General features: G+C 34.8%; 1 protein-coding gene across 1 annotated transcript in view; it reads left to right on the forward strand.

Annotated features, from left to right (window-relative positions):
• The window catches only part of SCEL (sciellin), a 132662-nt gene that overhangs the window by 78628 nt on the left and 35240 nt on the right, over positions 1 to 18794 (forward strand). Inside the window, exons 29-32 of the mRNA XM_063714831.1 lie at positions 670 to 741; positions 3503 to 3577; positions 6966 to 7074; positions 8988 to 9090. Of these exons, the coding sequence (XP_063570901.1) occupies positions 670 to 741; positions 3503 to 3577; positions 6966 to 7074; positions 8988 to 9090 (359 nt within the window). The remainder of the gene's footprint in view (positions 1 to 669; positions 742 to 3502; positions 3578 to 6965; positions 7075 to 8987; positions 9091 to 18794) is intronic.

Below are 18794 nucleotides of genomic sequence, written 5' to 3' on the forward strand. Positions count from 1 at the left end.
GACAGGACTATTCTCCCTTTGTTTTATAAAAATACCCCACATCCAACTTGACCCTTTCTTTGAAATGCAGAAATTTCTAATTTTATGTGGGGTTACCTGCATAAACAGCTTTACACAAAAGTATTGAGTTAGTGAATGTGTCATTGTGTGACATCTGGATAGGAAACTATCAAGTGTGATTTTCCCTTAAAAAGTCTACAATTTAAAAAAGCATGATTGTGACATTAGTGTGACATTCTTTAGGTAGATCTAAAGGCTTCGTTAAATCAGATATTGTCATGATAGCTAATTAAGGTCTACTTTTGGTTTGAGGTTTATGAAGAAAGTTATGGTTTGGAAATATGAATGAGACATCAGAGAAAGAGACATTAGAACATATTATACAAATATTCAAAAATAATCCTCATATTCTACAAAAGAATTACTGAGTGATCAAGTTTTGTAACAATACTTAGGAAGTAAACCAAGACAGTGGAAGTTAAAAACAAAATGGAAGACAAAAAAATTTTTGCAGTGCTGTGTTGATACCACTCTAACATTCATGTTTCAAAATTATAGTTCAGAAGGAACATATATGCATTACATTTTGCATTGAATTAGAAAATAGCCTTGTTTTTATTATCCTTGCAAAGAAACTTTAATCGTGAAGTAAAATGATTTGTTTTGCAGCTCTAACACTGGAGCCAAGCAGGCAGGACCACAGGATACTGTTGTGTACACAAGGACATATGTGGAGAATAGGTATTCAAAATTTATTTCAAATATATTGCTTCATTTTATAATTTTGAAAGGATCTGTGTTTAATAAGAGATGCTATTGTTTTAGAGTGTGCTTCTTTCAAATAGAAGACCGTTTATAAGCACATTGAGTTCTACATATATAATTCTCTATAATGTTTCTGATATTATGTACTTGGGCTATAAATAATTATAGTCATTAGATGAATTCAATAATATTTTAATATAACACATGTATACATAATAGGGTTGCCATTTGAAAGTTCTCACATAAATGTATCTAACTATATGGTTAAAATAAGCCTTATAAAACGCACAACTATTCCTATACTAATTTGGAGTTCCACTTGAATTAAATGATTCTATCTACTGTTGTTTACCGCCAGTCTAAAATAAGGGGTATAAATTTGAGTAGTGCTATTGTAAATAATGCTGCAATAAACACCTAAAGTATAATAATGATAATAATAATAATAATAATAAAAGAAAAAAAAGAAAAAAAAAATTTGAGTAGTGCATCTTGGCCCAAGTTATGGGATATTGATGTTTCAATTGAAATCTGCTGCTTGGAGTGATGGATATTGAGGAAAATGTAAACCAAGGTCAGGGCTCAATAATTCATTTGGTTTTCAAGGAATATAAAACAAGAATTGTCCCAGTTGTGGAGTACAATAATGGTGGGGCACACAAATGCTGGTATACATGACCCATATGTTAAGCTAAGCCCATTTCAAAGAGGTCTAAGAGAAGAGTATTCAGGGAGGCTTCTGTGTGGAAGGCAGTCGTGATGGAGATCCAGGAAATACAATACATGTCAGAAGGTAAGCGATCTTCCAAAAAAGGTTTCTCAAACCCATGTATAATTTACCTTGTAAAATGCAACATCAATATTGATTTTTTCCTTAATCCAATTCTCGCTCTCTGGAGTATTCAAGTCAGTGATTTCTGCTGTCTTTCAATTAAACTAAAAGTTAAAACACTTCAGAGTAAATTTTAAAATAGCAAGGAGTTACTAAATCTGAAATAAATTGATAAAAAGATGAGTAATATCAAATAGTATCATAGTAAAGGCAAGGTGTGAAATATTGGCGAACAATAACATAGGCTTTTTTTTCTATATTTACATAATAATCTCTCACATTTTTATCCTTATGGGATGTCACATCAATACATTTTGATTTTTAAAGAAATTTCTTATGGGAACTAATGCCAAACAACCACAATATTGATTTTTGAATAATGGATGATTTATTTAAGAATAGGAATATTCTGCTAAACATCATACTCTAGATTTTTTAATTAATAGGATAGATGGATAAAATAATATTAACTTGATTCATGGAAGTACCAAGACTAAAGCATACTTATTTTATTATGATGACTATGGTTTATTTTTTTAAAAGTACATACTGTATACCCTGTACATATATGTACCATGTTCACATATAGAACAATAATTCTCAAAGCATAGTCTCTGGGCCAGTATCATCAGCATGACCTGGGAACTTTCCAGAAGTAAAAATTCTTTGGCCTCACTCCTGCCTGCTAGATCAGAAACTCTGCAGCTCAGGCCCAGCAACCTGTGTTTTAACAAACTCTTCAGATGTTCCTGATGTGCATCAGAGTTTGAGCACCATCATTATAAAAAGATAATATTGTGGCATATCAGGCTAATAGTCTGTTGACCGGAAGCCTCTGAAAGGTTTCGTTGTCTCCTGTACCTTAACCTAGCAAGGATGGTGATGTACCTCGGACATCCTTAAGTTTCCTAAAATCTACATTGACAGGCAGTGTGGTACAGTATGGAGTCCCTAGAGTCACATTTGAGGTTGAATCCTTCTTTGTCATTTCCTAACCATGTAGCTCTAGTGATGTTACTCTTCCAGTCTCAAGTTTCCTCATCAATAAAATGGGAATCATGACATGCATCCTCCATAAATATGTGCAAATTTTTATGTAGCATTTTGGGATTATGTGTTTCATAAAGTAGATTTTAGTTCTGACGGCAGTCTGCCTCCAGGAAATTTGGAGAGAGAGATAGATTTCTCATTTAAAAATCCCAAGTGAGAGCCATGTGGTTATCACTCATTGTATGAAATAAAGAAACATATTGCTTCTATTCTTAATATATGCCCAGATAGCATAAGTACTTGGGAAGCAATTATGGGAGCCAGCTGGTTAGGACATTACAGATTTTATTTGTCTCTGGGAAAGAGTGGTGTTTAAAAGCTGGGATAATCTACATAATAGAAAACAGAAGACTTTTAAAAATCATACTTCTTTTGCTTTCATTCTAAATTATTCTTTCTTGGATATATTCAAGTAAAAATAAAAATTTTGCATGCTTTTTCTAAAAGTTCAAGAATCTCAGTTTCTCTCTGTGAATGGTGTATGTGTCTGTGTGCTTGCCCTGTTTGTGCTTTGTGTATTTTCTTTATCTACTTTACATTCTGTGTAGCTTTCTTTAGTAAACAGATGAGGTGCAAGTATAAATTTCATGAAAGATTAGGACTTCTTGTCCTGCTCACACTTGTTCCTGTATTCCTTACCCTACTCTCTATTTATTTTGGTATATATGTCAAATTGGGTGTGACTTGTGTATCAATATTTCTACAGATTAAAAAAATGTGTCAGTACATCATCCTGGCTTGTAACATACACAAAGATAAAATATTATGAGGCTTCATGAGGTGGTGTGAGTGTGTTTTCTTATCTACGTAAGGAAAATCACCTGATTCTCACATGTCCATATATTATGTTCCTAGTAAATCACCCAAGGATGGATATCAGGAGAATATCTCTGGAAAATACATACAAACTGTTTATTCAACTTCTGATAGGTGAGTATGTCTTTATTTCCGTACATAAAAAGTGCACACATACAGACACACATAAATATATACACACACACATATATATACACACACACACACACACATATATACACACACACACATATATATATATATATACATACATATATATATATTTCTTGCTGTTCTTTGTACTTGGAGATGGTTCTGCTGATGTTTCTTGTCATGTATGTGCATGGGCAGACCAAATTGCAACTCAATAACAACTTCTGCATCCAGGAATTTGTTTCTTGGCTTCCTGGCTGTTGCTGCTGTCCGATTTTGATGCATATTATCAAAAGACCTTTCTGTGCCTTACAGCTGCCTCCCAGGCCAGCCCCTCTGCTGCTGGTGATCCCCAGGAGGCCCCAGGACTGCCACATTATTAGCGTTTAGGCTTCATTGCATCCATAGACTGTGCCATCAACCCCCCCTTCTTGTGCTTTTCTGCAGCCTTCTTGGCTTAAAAACAGCCATGCAGATATGCTGCTGTGACCCACTCTGGGCCCAAGCTCAGTTCCCAGGAGTGGAGTTATGATGAGTATTGATTGAGTGCTGGTGAACTGGCCCTGTTCCAGGTTTTTGCTGTTAGTGATCCTCTTTTACCATTTAATGTTCAGTGGGTCACCTAGGTGACACTTATGAGAGTATGGCCTGCAGATTTCCAGTGAAGTAAATGAAAATAAATAATTAGTATTTCAACCCAAGCCCTGGAAACAAGCCATCATGCAAATGTCTGATGTTCCACTGATGGTGTTTCTTTATAGCAGGGGCTGGAGATATGACTCACTCAGGGTAGAGATATTTTATTTTCATATGTAGTCTCAGCTTCTAACACAGTGCTTGGTACCTAATGTGTACTCAGTAAATTTTTTTAAAAAAAACATGAACCTATGTTCCATTTTCTAACGGAAACATGGGTGAACCAGGTATCAAAATTATATCCCTTTCTTGTCACTTTTCCAATATTTTGCCCATTAGCAATGCTTTGCTGAGTGTCTTGCCTATAAGTCACAACTCTTTGAGTAGTAAAGTCATTGACACCAGAATTAGAACTACAGATATCATCTGGATAGCCAATTAAAAAAAACAGATCTAGGTTTTCATAATGCTTCGAAAAGATCTTTGACTAACTGTATGATCTTAATAAAGATAGTACCAACATCAGTGCATTTCCTGAGCTTGTATTTCTATTATTAAGGGAGGAAAGCATTCTCCATAAAAGTATTGCTGTTAATAGAAAGACTTTAAACCCTATTCCTAAAATGGCTTTGAAATTTTTCCTAGTCATCAGTGCAGAAGTCAGTTCTCCATGAGACCAGTCAGTTATACAACCTTTTGCTGTTGATAGTGTGTGAAATTGGTGATGTTCTTACAGTTCTTATTTAAGCATGTCAATCCTGTTTAAAGTGGTTTCCCATGTAACCGGATAAAGTCCAACATCTTTTGTACATTCTCCATGGCCCTTCAGAACCTGCTCCTGCAGAATATTCACTGATGCTGAATCCCTCCAAACACCCTCCCAGAGTAGCAAGTTTGTATGTTCTGTTCACTCTGCTTGGAATTCCTCCACCAACCCCTCATCCCCACCCCACCAAGCCCACCTTGAGAGCTCTTTCCTCTTCAAACAATGCAGATAGCACTCTTTTCTGACAAGGCTTTCCAGACTTCACCTCAGGGGTTAGTGGTTCTCTTGACTCTGTTCTCCTCAGTCTGTCCACGTACCTGTATTCCACTGTGCATTTCAACCCAAACCCTGGAAACAATCATGCATGTTATATCATGCATCTGGTTTCCCCAGTGGAAAGAGCATCTTGTCAGAGGAGACTGTCTCACCACTCTTCGTATTTGCAGCTCCTAGATCAGTGCCTGTGGAATGGATGAAGGACATAGAGCACCTATTTTCTACTTTTGAAGTGCTTACAGTCTTAAATAGGAAATTTAAGTGTATGCATACATATGTGTGTGTGTTTATGGATAATCCATAGGAAAATATTTGCCAGGTAGCTATAAGCAAGTGGGTACAGAACAAATAAAAACAGAAAATATTTATTTATATACATGAGACTTAGAAAGACATTACTAGAATGATTAAAAGTATAAAGCTAGATAAAGTTTATCTACTATAATGCCTTTCTTCTCCTACTTACTTTTCCCTTCCATTCTCTCTCCTCTCTGCTCCTACTTCTGGGCTTGATAATAGATTAGTGGTTCCTGGGTACGACTAACTCATTTCAACACAATGAATGCAACAGATCTTTGGACTTATTGTGTTGGTACCACGCTGCCTCCATTCACATCTTCACTCTTCCACTCACTAGTTTCATGATAGTGGCAAGTTACTTATCCTTCTGTGCCTCTTTCTTTTTAATAAAATGATGATAAAATTAATAATAGTGGCTTGTCAGGAATATTGTGAAGAATAAGTGAGTATATAAGTGCAGAGAAAAGTGTACTTCACATATCATATAAAGGGCTATATAAATATAGCTTAATTTCACTACCCCATTACATATCCTACTCTGGAAATGTCAGGCCTGCATGCTAATATCCTGAAACTAGTATACTCTGCAGGGTGCTATTTAAGACTGTCCTAAGACCTTAAAAAAGGAAAAGGATCCTTTCTTAAGGTTCTGGTGTGACTCAAGATATTTTGGATTCTGCTGATCACATCTACAGATCATTTATCATTGAACATTATTTTCACAAATATTTAGTATTTGTTATTTAATAAATAACAAAACTCTCTTTTCTTCCCCATCAAATTTGTGGTGGGGTTATATCTTGCTGGAGGGTATAAATTTTGTCATGATAGGTATCCTTATATCCTGAGTCTTCCAGTGGCACCAAGAGGAGTGTTTTGGTGACTCTGGCCCCTACAGTCCCAGGCACTACAGACTCATCATTTTGTGAGTTTATCTATGTGCTCTTGAATGGATTTCTATTTTGGGCCTGTTGAATATTCTGAGAGTTAAAAATGTATATTAATCTGCAGCATAATTTTTCCATGTAATCTGTAACATGATATATGTAAATTCATAATTAAAAGCCCTCAACTACTTCTGAGGAGTACTTGAGATATTTCCTAATTCAATTAGGAAACTGAACATCTTTGTCCCACCCAGATGAACTCTTGATTTCTGATGAATTAATAATTTGGGACTTTCTCTCATTTTAATTATTTGATATCATTTTGAGAAAACTAGAAGAGTCAATTCTATTACTAGAATAAGTAAACTCCAAACTTTCCTTGATTTTTGTGAAATTTTCTAAAGTATCATCAAAATTAACATACCGTTGCCATGTGAGTTTATAGGGAATACATCTGTCTTTTGTATTATGGCAAATTTATTTTTAATTGCTTACATCTCTTTAGGTCTGTCATTGAAAGAGATATGTGCACTTATTGCCGAAAACCCTTGGGTGTAGAAACTAAAATGATTTTAGATGAATTACAAATTTGCTGCCATTCTACTTGCTTTAAGGTAAGGATGTGTTTATTTCACTTAACTAATAAAAAATTGCATAATAACTGGAATAAAATAATAATTTAATGTAATACATGAGATGAAGCAAAAGCTTTCAGAAGCACTGTCAGCCACATTAATAGTACACTATTTAAATATTTCTGAGTTCTGCAGCCTAAACCTCAAATGTTTGTAATTACTATCTTGGCTTTAGGCTTGCAGTTGATTACTGACACATTTATTCACTCTTACCCTAGAGATTTAAATCTGTGGGGAAAAAAAACCCAATTGTTCTTTTTATAAAAGTTTTTGCAACAGTTTACTAAATTATGCATTACAGAAAATATGTGATGAAATCAAAACAAGAAAATAAATTGTTGAGAAGAAAGCTAGCAGTTTCTTACCTCATGAAATTAGGACCAATGGGTTTAACAATAGGTGAACGTCAGTCTGCTTTTGAGAGCATAATTAGTGGTAATTAATTGTGGCTCAATAAATACTAATAAAGCTTTTATTAGTAGACTAAAGCTTCATAGTTTGTGCTTTCAAAGGATGTTTCTTTGCATTCTCACCATAACATTGGGTGGATCAACATCATTGGTTTTGGTGTAACTGCATAAGCAGTAAACGGGAATCTAAAGACTTGAGTTCTAGTTTTGCCTCTGCCTGTAACTATGTCTGTGTGACTTTGGACAACCACCTGAATTACCTTGGCCTCAGTTTCCCTAACTGTAAAATGAAGTGTTGACTAGACCAGTGGATCTCAACCCTGGCTGCATATTATAATCATCTGGGGAGATGAGGAAAAAATAGAATGATCGGGACCAGCCCCAGTTAAATCATGAATCTTAGAGGTGATTATTGGGCATTGGTATTTTTAAAAAGCTCCTTGATTAATCTAATGTACAGTCAGTTGGAGAAACTATGGGCCGAATATATGGTTTCTTTCTAGTGCAACATTCTACGGTTGATACAAATGATCAAATCCAGTCAAAGAATGCAATACTTTGTCAACTGATTGCTTCTATTCCTATTACTTTCAAACAGTGACACATAGCAATCCGAAATATGGTAACTCATTTTGAGCAAAACATTCCAATTTTAGAGCATAATGTACAGAATTCTATATAAAAATATAATCTCCAAGTTGTATAGTTATGAAAACATAAAGTTTTTTATTTATGAAATATATTCAATTAAACAAAACTTAGTCTGTAGCTTTTTATTTAAAATTACTATGCAGAAAAATTTAAAACAAGAATATTCTCTTGATCATTGCTTTTGGTAAATAGAAATATTTTCATTTATTACATTTTAGACATTTATTTCTATTTTCAATGTAATTTCAATAAAGTATTACCGAGAATAAAAACAAACATATTCACACTCTTAGAAAAATACTGATTGTTCTATAGGCGTAGCAATAGAGAGCCACATGAACTGGTTTAGACATATCCAATTAATCAATGAGAGTTTACTTCAGTGAATTTGTTTCTGAAAGCCAACCAATCGGTGACAGCCTCATGCTTTAAGGTCAGCCAATCAGCAGTGGACAAGTCTGAAGCAGCGGTCAGCCCTTTCCTACTTCTAACCAGCACAACTCAAAATAAACTTTTTCCCAAACCCAGTCAGATCAGCAGTTTATTTCTCTCCATGAGGTTGTGCCTGGACAGCATAACTAGCTCTCCCTTAAGTTAGCAAACAATAAATGAACCTTTGTGTTTTTTTTTTGTTTGAGATATTGAGTGGTCATCTTGTCCTTGGCAGAAACAATTTCTGGACATTCATATCTACAGCACGTTGAGTGAAGTAGAAAACTTCAGTGATAGACATCCCTTAAAGGTGCCTCGATGGTAGAGAGATGATGTCTGTTCATCTAATAATCTAGATTTCATTTACGATGGAAACTTTATATATATTTTTTTCTTTAGTGTGAAATATGCAAGCGGCCTTTGGAAAATCTACAAGCCGGTGACAGTATTTGGATTTATAGACAGACAATACACTGTGAACCTTGCTACTCTAAAATTATGGGTAAGTGTTACACTCTGTAAACATTTAACACTTTTGTTAACCTTAATGAGCATTTGGTATCTTAAATGATACTATTTTAAATAATGATGTATTTTAATAAAGTAAAACATTTTCCTAATTATATTTAGTTAATAATTCAGCTGCAGATATTCATACTATGGTAGCATTTTATTTAATGGTGTGAAATCAATCAACTTTTATATTGTCTTCTGGTATCAGATTAGATATAGATACAACTAAACCAAAAGGTCGCTTATTTTAGAAAATTTTCCATTTTTTTCCAAACAAAAAAGATATTATCTACTCACATAATTGTTTAAATTGAAGTCCATATTCATAAATGACATTTTATGCTTGCACTTGAATATTGTATAATTTTTAACTAAATTTGGTTATTGCATTAAATGCTTTGAGTATTACTTTTAAATTGAAAATTTAGTTAATTCTACGTAATTCTAAAAAATACAGCATTTAAGTTTTTTATCCACCTAAGATCAATGTTACTATAATTTGCACTCTTAATTAGCATATGTAATGTGAGAAAAGGATATTGAGGACCTGCGTTTTTAACTAACATTTTTTATAAACTACGTATGAAAGGTTTAAAAGCTAATTTAAGAGATGTGCACATTGTACGGTAAATTAACAAAATTAAGTCCTGTGAAACTTGACTGGTTTTTAAAAGCTACTATCTGCATTTTCCTTTTAGATTCAATAGTAAGTAGATAAAATAACCAAAATAATATTGAGAAGATGGTCAACAGTACTATGTGAAAGGCACTTTTTCCTGCTGTCTTGTTGGTGTAATGAATGAAAGAGGAACACTTGGGACCCCTATGTGGGATCCAAAGTATGGAATTTAATGACAAATGTGTGATATTAATGAGCTACTGGGAGACTACATCCAGAAAATGCTCTGAAAAAAATATCAGAAACCCACGTTCCATCAGGCTGCAGAATCAATTACAAGAACCTGCCTAATTATATTCATACTTTGCCTTCTATATTCTGCTTCCCCCAGAGAGTTCCCATATTCAGTTTTCTTCCTGAGTTAGTAATCTTATGATGATCTAATGTTATATAATGGGTCTTGATGTGCATGGTGGTAGCTCTAAAATTTTTATTCTCCCAGAGTTCATGATGTGGCTTAGTGGGTGTGATTACCAAAAGACTCAGAAGTTTTTATGCCTTTTCCTCCCTATATATACTCCCTAGGCATTGCATGTTTTATAGTACATATAAGTTGTCAAGAGATGACTCTCAGACATCTCATAAATATGCATACCAGTCATCTGGTACGTCATGTACACAGTATGACCAAAAGCCACAGCGATTATTTCAGAAGTGGAAGGAAAAGTGGAATCCTTAATCTACCACTACTTTGGGTGAATAATTGTCTGTAAATTTTAATGATGAGCTTGTTTTTGTACTGAATTTGCACATCTTTTTTCTTTTGATTTTCAGCAAAGTGGATTCCATAATTCTGGCACAAGGAAATCAAGATGAAAAGCACTCATTAAGGAATTAAAAGTTACAAGTTTTATCTTAATAATATGTAATCTAGAAAAGCTTTCACATTGAAGATCAGCTCTTGTAGAAAATGAACAATTCTGTTATTGCATAAGTAATCTAATTGTCTTCAATAAGGTCACACACATAAAAAGAGCCATCTGGTCTCTGGCTAGAGTTAGCAATAAAAAGTTCAAATGGTTCCAGATTCCAATGTCAAAGGAATGATGCATTACACTCCAGCCAGGTCCATCCCTGCTCCATATGTTGGCTGTGAGTGGTGGTTTCCATTTAAACCAAGTTTCTCATTTCTTCACCTTTTTTTCTCTAAGAATTTGGATTCGTAGACATTGACATCCTGAAGAACTGTCAAGGAAGCAAGATATGCTTTCTTCATCTGCAAAGGAAATACTAACAGCAATTTTCTTATACAGTTTGGCAGAAAGATGTTAACATAAAAAGTTTATAGACCTCAAAAATCACTAAACTTTCCAGATCTCTGTGCTATTATTTGTAACATAAGGGGCATTGGATAAAATGATTTCTAGGATTCCTTTTGCTTCCCAAATTCTCTGATTCTAAAGCAGTTTTTAGTTTGCTCTTTGGAAACATATATGTATACGTGTTTGTTAAGTCTATTGAACTAGGTAGGACATATAAACAATTTAATTTTAGTGTCATTGTTTAATCACAGACTTAGTGTTTGAAAACTGTGTTTTAAAAACAGAAACAGATTGATGGGTAACAGGTAAAATATGACATGTATAGCTTACATGTTATTATTTGTTAAATTTTCTTTGTATGCATTTCAAAATCTGGGTATACTTATAATCCATTAGAAGTAATGGTTATGGACTAAAAAGATATGTTCTTTAGTATGTTATATATACTCATATTACATAGCACTATATTTACAAAAGGCTTATAAAAATAAAATGAACTATCAGTTACATAGAATCTTTATGTGAAGTGTTTGTAAATGTAATTTACTAACATTAATTTTGTCAATTATAGTGATTATAATCTATTATATTCTCTGTTGCGCTGTTTAACTTATTTTTAACCGCTCAAGCTATATATTTTATTTTTAAGAAACTTTTCTGAAGAAATTGAACATGTAATAATCATGTGAGGAACTAGTATTGTTAACATTGGGAAATTGAACTTCTAAACCATTTAATTGCATATAGCATATATTGCATATATAGCATATATTGCATATAGCAACTTTTTTCTAGAAAAAAGATGTATGGAACATGGAAGTGGGGGCAGAATTCTAGAGAAGTTTTAAGGCAGTTATGGAAAACTGCTATAAACTAGGGAGATTAAAAGATTATCATGTATTTTCCAAATGTTAATACATTCAAAGAATTATTCTCCTGTGTAATAATTTCATGTCTCTGTTCCTCTTAAAGCTTGGTTCACAAAGTGTTAAACACAAAATGCTTATCAAAATACAGCAATGTATAATTGTTGTCCAATGAAAAGGGAGCCAGGAAAAACAATTAATAATAATTTTATATTCATTAATTCATGCTTGATGAGAAGCAGTGGTAATTGAGCCACATGTTTTATTGTTCTTTTATTATATGCTATCAGAGTGATCAAAAGAAATAATTTTCTCAGAGTTGAAATTCACTGCAGAAAAGGATGGATGAAATAGTATCCCTTTCTTTCATATAAAGTATATTAACATCTGAATGCTTTTGTAGTAATTAAAATCATCTGAATATCATTTAAAAAGTATAAAAACGTAAAAGGAACACATTTCTCATTTTTCTATAGCTGTTTAATGGGCCCTCTCTCCTACAATAATGTATTAAATCAAACCAAAAGCTGTTGTAAAAATGGAATAGACATGAAATGGAGAGAGAAGTGTTTCTGATTCATCAAGATCACTTCATTATGTCTGGGTTTATGTTCACTATAGAAGTGACAGATTCCCAAAACAACTTACAAGATCTCACATTTTTTGCAGGCTATTAATTATGTTATGACTGACACTGTTCCTGGGCACAATTGCCTAAATCTAGGGATACTAGATCCTGAATTCTATCACCAATAAAAAGATGTCTCTAAAAGAGAATGAATAGCTTCATCATGACAATATCCTTCTAAATAAAAGTCAAAGACATATAATAATCTCAGGAATAGTATAGTATAAAATGATATTCTCTCTTTTAATAAGGCCAAGAAATAAGAATTTATTCAAGAAGTAATATGTATATCTTAATGGTTTGATTGCAATCACTCTACTTATTAGATATGAGTGATGAGATGGTCCAGCTATCACTATTGTGCATTCCCTGACTTGTTTACTATGATAGAAAATTGTGAGTGTTTGGAACATTCAGCTTGATAAAGAGCTCTACCAAAACAAGTAACTGTTGGGTCTACATCATGGCAAACTAACAAGGATGTTGGTTTTTTTTTTTTTTGTGCTACTGGATTTGCTGGTTATTTTGATACAATGTAAATAAATTGCTATTAAAGTTCCACCTATTCCCTAGTGCTTAACAGTTCCCAGAGCCACCTATAAATATGTGTATAACGTGGGCAAGCCATATTCCCTTTTGGGCCCATTCCCTACTGTTTAAACTATGGGGTTTAGAATATTGACTCTTGAATGTTTCCACCAACTTAAATATCACACGACTATGAATCTATTCCTGCTACTTATCTGGTTCTTAGATGATATCTTTTATTAGATGCGTAAGAGTTGTTGAATATTTTGTATGTACTTTAGAATTGCATGTTGACTTTATCACAACACAAGTTGAGGCACCATTTTGACCCTTATTTACTGGATCTTTGTCCTGCTTAGAAAGTATGTCTTCTGGCCAGGCACAGTGGCTCACACCTGTAATCCCAGCACTTTGGGAGGCCAAGGAGGGCAGATCACCTGAGGTCAGAAGTTCGAGACCAGCCTTACCAACATGGAGAAACCCTATCTCTACGAAAAAAATACAAAATTAGCCAGGCGTGGTGGCATATGCCTGTAATCCCAGCCACTTGGGAGGCTGAGGCGGGAGAATTGCTTGAACCCAGGAGGCAGAGGTTGTGGTGAGCTGATATCGTGCCATTGCACTCCAGCCTGGGCAAAAAGAGCGAAACTCCATGTAAAAAAGAAAAACGCCTTCTGAGAGATATTACTGAAATACTCAAATGTATGAGGTAGGCAGTGATTTCAATGTTTTCACTGTATGAGAGGAAAGTGAACATCATCATTGCCTTATAAATGCCTTCTGGAAAGGGTCTTTGTATTCTCTTTGATACATTCTTCTCATTAATACATTTAAATGCCCAATTATTCTAGGTTCCTTAGAAAAAATGCATGGTTTATAATCTATCATCATTCATTCATTTATTCATTTGTTCTGTTATTCAATAACTTGAAAAAAGACCTACGTTCTAAGTCCCAGGTATAACCCAAACAGTCAAGGTTCCTGACCTCATGAAACTTACATTCTAAAGCCAGCAGGAGGTGGAGGAGGAGTTTGAGAGTCAGAAAACAAATTAACACAATAATTCTGAAATTGGTAAGACTTATGAACGAGTGAAACACAGTGACTAGGTGAAGGGGTAGTTTTAGAAATAAGGTGGTCAGGTGAGGAGGTAATATTTCAAATCAGATCTGGATGATGGGAAGGAGTCAGCCTGGGAAAAAGCCATCCAGGAGAAGATGTCTTAGAATTGGCCCAAATCAGGCCATTTGTCTGGGCTAAACTGAACCTTGCTTCTTTTAAACGTAATGAGATGGAAGTTCAAAGGTGCCAGGAGACAGAGACCAGTCAAAAGATTTGTAAGTTTCCTCTATTTGTAAGACTTGTAAGTTTCCTCTATTACATGGTTACACGGGGAGCCATGTAAGACAAAAATCAGATATTACTCAGACTGCTTTCAATTCTCTGCCATGGTGGGTTACCCAAATGGCTGCTGAGTCCTGGACTTCAGGCTGAAGTTGCTCACCTGGGCCCAGGAAGGCTCTGGTGACTATTTCAAAGGTGGGATGAGTAAGGTCTGAACCAACCTGCATCTTGAGGGGAAGTAATGGATCCTGTAAGACATTTCCTCTCCTCATCTGAGGCCCTAAGGATCATATCCCTTTCTGTTTTCCAAATAGAAACATTAAACAGTAAGGCAGCATCATTTCACATTTAGGAGAGACTTCTCATAGGAATTTTATAAACGTGTTATTTTCCTTTGTTACAATATGAATAATGCATCTGGAAGAAAGAAACTTTTGATCTTGGTATAACTTTCTTAACAGCTAAAATGAAGTAATCTTACCTGTTTTCCTAAGACAAAAGGAAAGACTGTGAGCTTTAGGGGTCCTTCAGCTCATAAAGGCAAACCGAATTGAAAGTCCCCACAAGAAAGTGTTTAGGCCCTAAGTCCAGTGAAACTTCAGCGTGGCTTAGGAAATACTAAAGACATAGAAAGACTGCCAGGAGGCTGGAATTAGGAGGCTGGAATAGGCATGAAGAGATGAGGCTGAAGAAACAGGCAAGAGGCTGGTCGTCATAAATTCATAATGCATCATTAAAGATATACATCATTAAGTGAATGTTGAAATTTGGTATAATTCATTTATGCCTTTTAGATTTGTATCATTAAAATGTTGAGTCTGATTGATTTCACAAACAGGTTAAAATTATATTAAGACAAATATAGTCAACTGATTTTTGACAAAGGCACAAAGACAATTCAATGGAGAAAGAAATAGTCTTTAAAAATGGTGTTGGTGCTGGAAAAATTGGATACTCAAATGCAAAAACAATGTAAACAAACAAAACCTACGCACAGACCTTACACCTTTCACAAAGATTGACTCAAAATAGATCACAGACTTAAATGTAAAATGCAAAATTATAAAACTTCTAGAATAACACAGGAGAAAAGCAACATGAGTTTTTAGATATATCACCAAAAGCATGCTCTATAAAAAATGGTTGTATATAAGTTGAACTTTGTTAAAATTAAAAACTTCTGCTCTGTGAAAGACATTGTTAGGAGAATAAAATATAAGCCACCAACTGGAAGAAAATATTTGTAAACACATATCTGATTAGAAACTTGTCCCTAGTATATAAAAATAATTCTTAAAACTCAACATAAGAAAACAAAAAACTTAGTTTAAAAAAAATGGGCAGAAGACCTGAACAGACACCTCACCAGAGAAGATATACAGATGTCAAATAAGCATATGAAAGATGTTCAGCAACATTTGTCACTAGGAAAATGCAAATTGAAACAACAAGGAGATACTACTATATGCCTATTAGAATAGCTAAAATCTAAAAACTGATAATATCAATTGTTAGCAAGTACTCAGAGGGATAGGGACTCTCATATTCATTGTTATAGGAATGCAAAATGGTATAGCCACTGCCATAGTTTGGATGGTTGTTCCATCCAAATCTTGTGTTAAAATTTGATCCCCATTGTTGGAGATGGGGCCTAATGGGAGGTGTTTGGGTAATTGGGGAAAGTCCTTTATGAATGGCTTGGTGTCATCCTTACAGTAATAAGTGTGTCTCACTCTATTAGTTCCCACAAGAGCTGCTTGTTAAAAAGAGCCTGTTGCCTCCTGCTTCTTTTCTCTTTTTATTCCTTCCTCTCTTGCATTAGATCTTTCACACACTGGCTACTCTTCATCTATTACCATGAGTGAAAGCAGCCTGAGGCTTTCACTGGATGTCCGGTCTTCCAGCCAGCAGAATTGCAAGCCAAATGAACCTTTTTTCTTTATTAACTACCCAGCCTCAGATATTTCTTTTTTTTTTTTTTTTTTTTGAGGCAGTGTCTCTCTCTGTCGCCCAGGCTGGAGTGCAGTGGCGCGATCTCGGCTCACTGCAACCTCTGCCTCCCAGATTCAAGTGATTCTCCTGCCTCAGCCTCCCAAGTAGCTGGGACTACAGGCGTGTGCCACCAGGCCCGGCTAATTTTTTGTATTTTTAGTAGAGACGCAGTTTCACCGTGTTAGCCAGGATGGTCTTGATCTCCTGACCTCGTGATCCACCCGCCTCAGCCTCCCAAAGTGCTGAGATTACAGCGTGAGCCACCGTGCCCGGCCAGATATTTCTTTGTGGCAACACAAATGGACTAAGATATCCACCTCAGAAAACAGTTTGGCAGTTTCTTAAAAAGCTAAACATAGTCTTAAAATATGATCCAGAAATTGTCCTCCCAGGTATTTACCCAAATGATTTGATAACTTATATGCATACAAAAACCTGTACATAGATATTTATAGCAATTTTATTTATAATAATAAACAGCTGGAAGAAACCAAGTTGTCCTTCAATAAAGAAATAGCTCAACATACTGTGGTATATCTATACAATGGAATAATATTCAGCAATGAAAAAGGAATAAACTACTTAGTCTATAGAAACATGAATATATCTCAACTGCCTATTGCTAAGTGAATGAAGACTCCATACTCTATGATTTCATTTATATAAGTCTGAAAAAGACTCCATACTGTGTGATTTCATTTATATAACATTCTAGAAAAGGCAAAACCATACAGACAGTAGACAGATCAATGATTGCTAGGGATTCAGGGAAAGTGTGTGTGTGTTGGGGGTGGTGGTGCATATGGAGAGTTGAATAAGTAAAGCACAGGGAGTTTCTTAGGGCAATAGAACTATTCTGTGTGATACTCTAATAATGAATACATGACACTATGTCTTCATCAAAACCCACAGAACTTTACAGTACAAAGAATGAACTCTAATAATTGACAAATTAAAAATATCATTTAGGAGGTCAGGGGCAGGGGATTTCAACATGAGATGCACAATGTGACAAAAGAGTCTAATGATACAGTATCACTAAAAAGGTAAGGGGGAAAAGGTCTTGACCTAAGTGACTTTGAAAATGAGTAAAGATTGTAAGACTGAAGGCAAAAGCAACTGTATACTGACATTGTACTCTAGTTGATAAAGTTCTTTTCCATGGGCATAAGGGTTAACAACTCTGAAACCACTATACATGTATCCTGGAATTGAACAATTAAGTAAATGGATAGCAGATTGTGGGAGCCAGGCTTTTCACTGTTGCAATTGGTGGTTATGAATAAGCAAGCAAAGGAGGCTAGAATGATCCATGTGGCAATGAAAAAGAGTTGGAATTATCAGTATGAACTCATGTTGGTTTAACACAGATGCAGATGGTTATATATAGAAAAATTTGTAGGTATGTGTATATAAATATCTATATCAGTTACCATACATATATATATTTCCTTGCTCTCTCAGATGAGAATGCCTAGAAGCAATGAAACTCCACTGGCAGTGAGCATATCTTGCATTCATGTGTTGATTTCTCATACCATCCCCCATAGAAGGAACCAGCACTCTTTGGCGATATGGCTGGTTCTTGGACTAGAGCAGGATGTACATAGGATAAACCTGGAGCATCTTATAGTGCCAGAAAATAAGGAAGAGCTCAAACACACACATATGCACACAAAATGATGTGAATATGTTAAAGGGACATAGAGAAGTCAACTGAAAGAGCTCCTAATGGCCAAACCTGGGAACAATTTGAACAACAAAATAAATTATGTAGTATTGAATTATAACCCAAAGTATAAAATAAATATCCATGAGGCTATGATGGCATAAGTAAATAATGGAATAAATAAATAAATGGAGAAGAAGACAGAAATCTCCCATGTGAAGAATTCCAGATAATTTATGTAGCTATCCCATTGTTAAGGAGATAGAACATAACTCTCCACTCCTGAAGTATGAGCTGTGCATAGTGACTTCCTTCCAAAGAGCACAGTATGGAAAGAGGGAGGAAAAGAGTAACTTTGTGGTGGAGAAACCTGACAAACACTTCCTCAGCCAAATGATCAAGATTAACATCAACAGTAATAAATCATATCACTGGCACATACCCTCAATATGATGTGATAAAAGTGGCCCTATACCTCTGCATTCTTCTTCCTTGAAACGCATAACTCCAGTCTAATCATGAGATAAATATCCTTGAAACCCATAACTCTAGTCAAATCATGAGATAAACATCAGAAATATCTTAACTGAGGGCCCAGTACTCCTCAGAATTGTTAAGGTTATCTAAAACAAGAAAGTCTGAGAAACTGTCATAACCAAGAAGAGGCTAAGGAGATATGACAACTTAATGTAATATGGTATCCTGGATGGGATCCTGGAATGGAA

The sequence above is a fragment of the Pongo abelii genome, chromosome 14, assembly GCF_028885655.2.
Source record: "Pongo abelii isolate AG06213 chromosome 14, NHGRI_mPonAbe1-v2.0_pri, whole genome shotgun sequence".
Lineage (NCBI taxonomy): Eukaryota > Metazoa > Chordata > Mammalia > Primates > Hominidae > Pongo > Pongo abelii.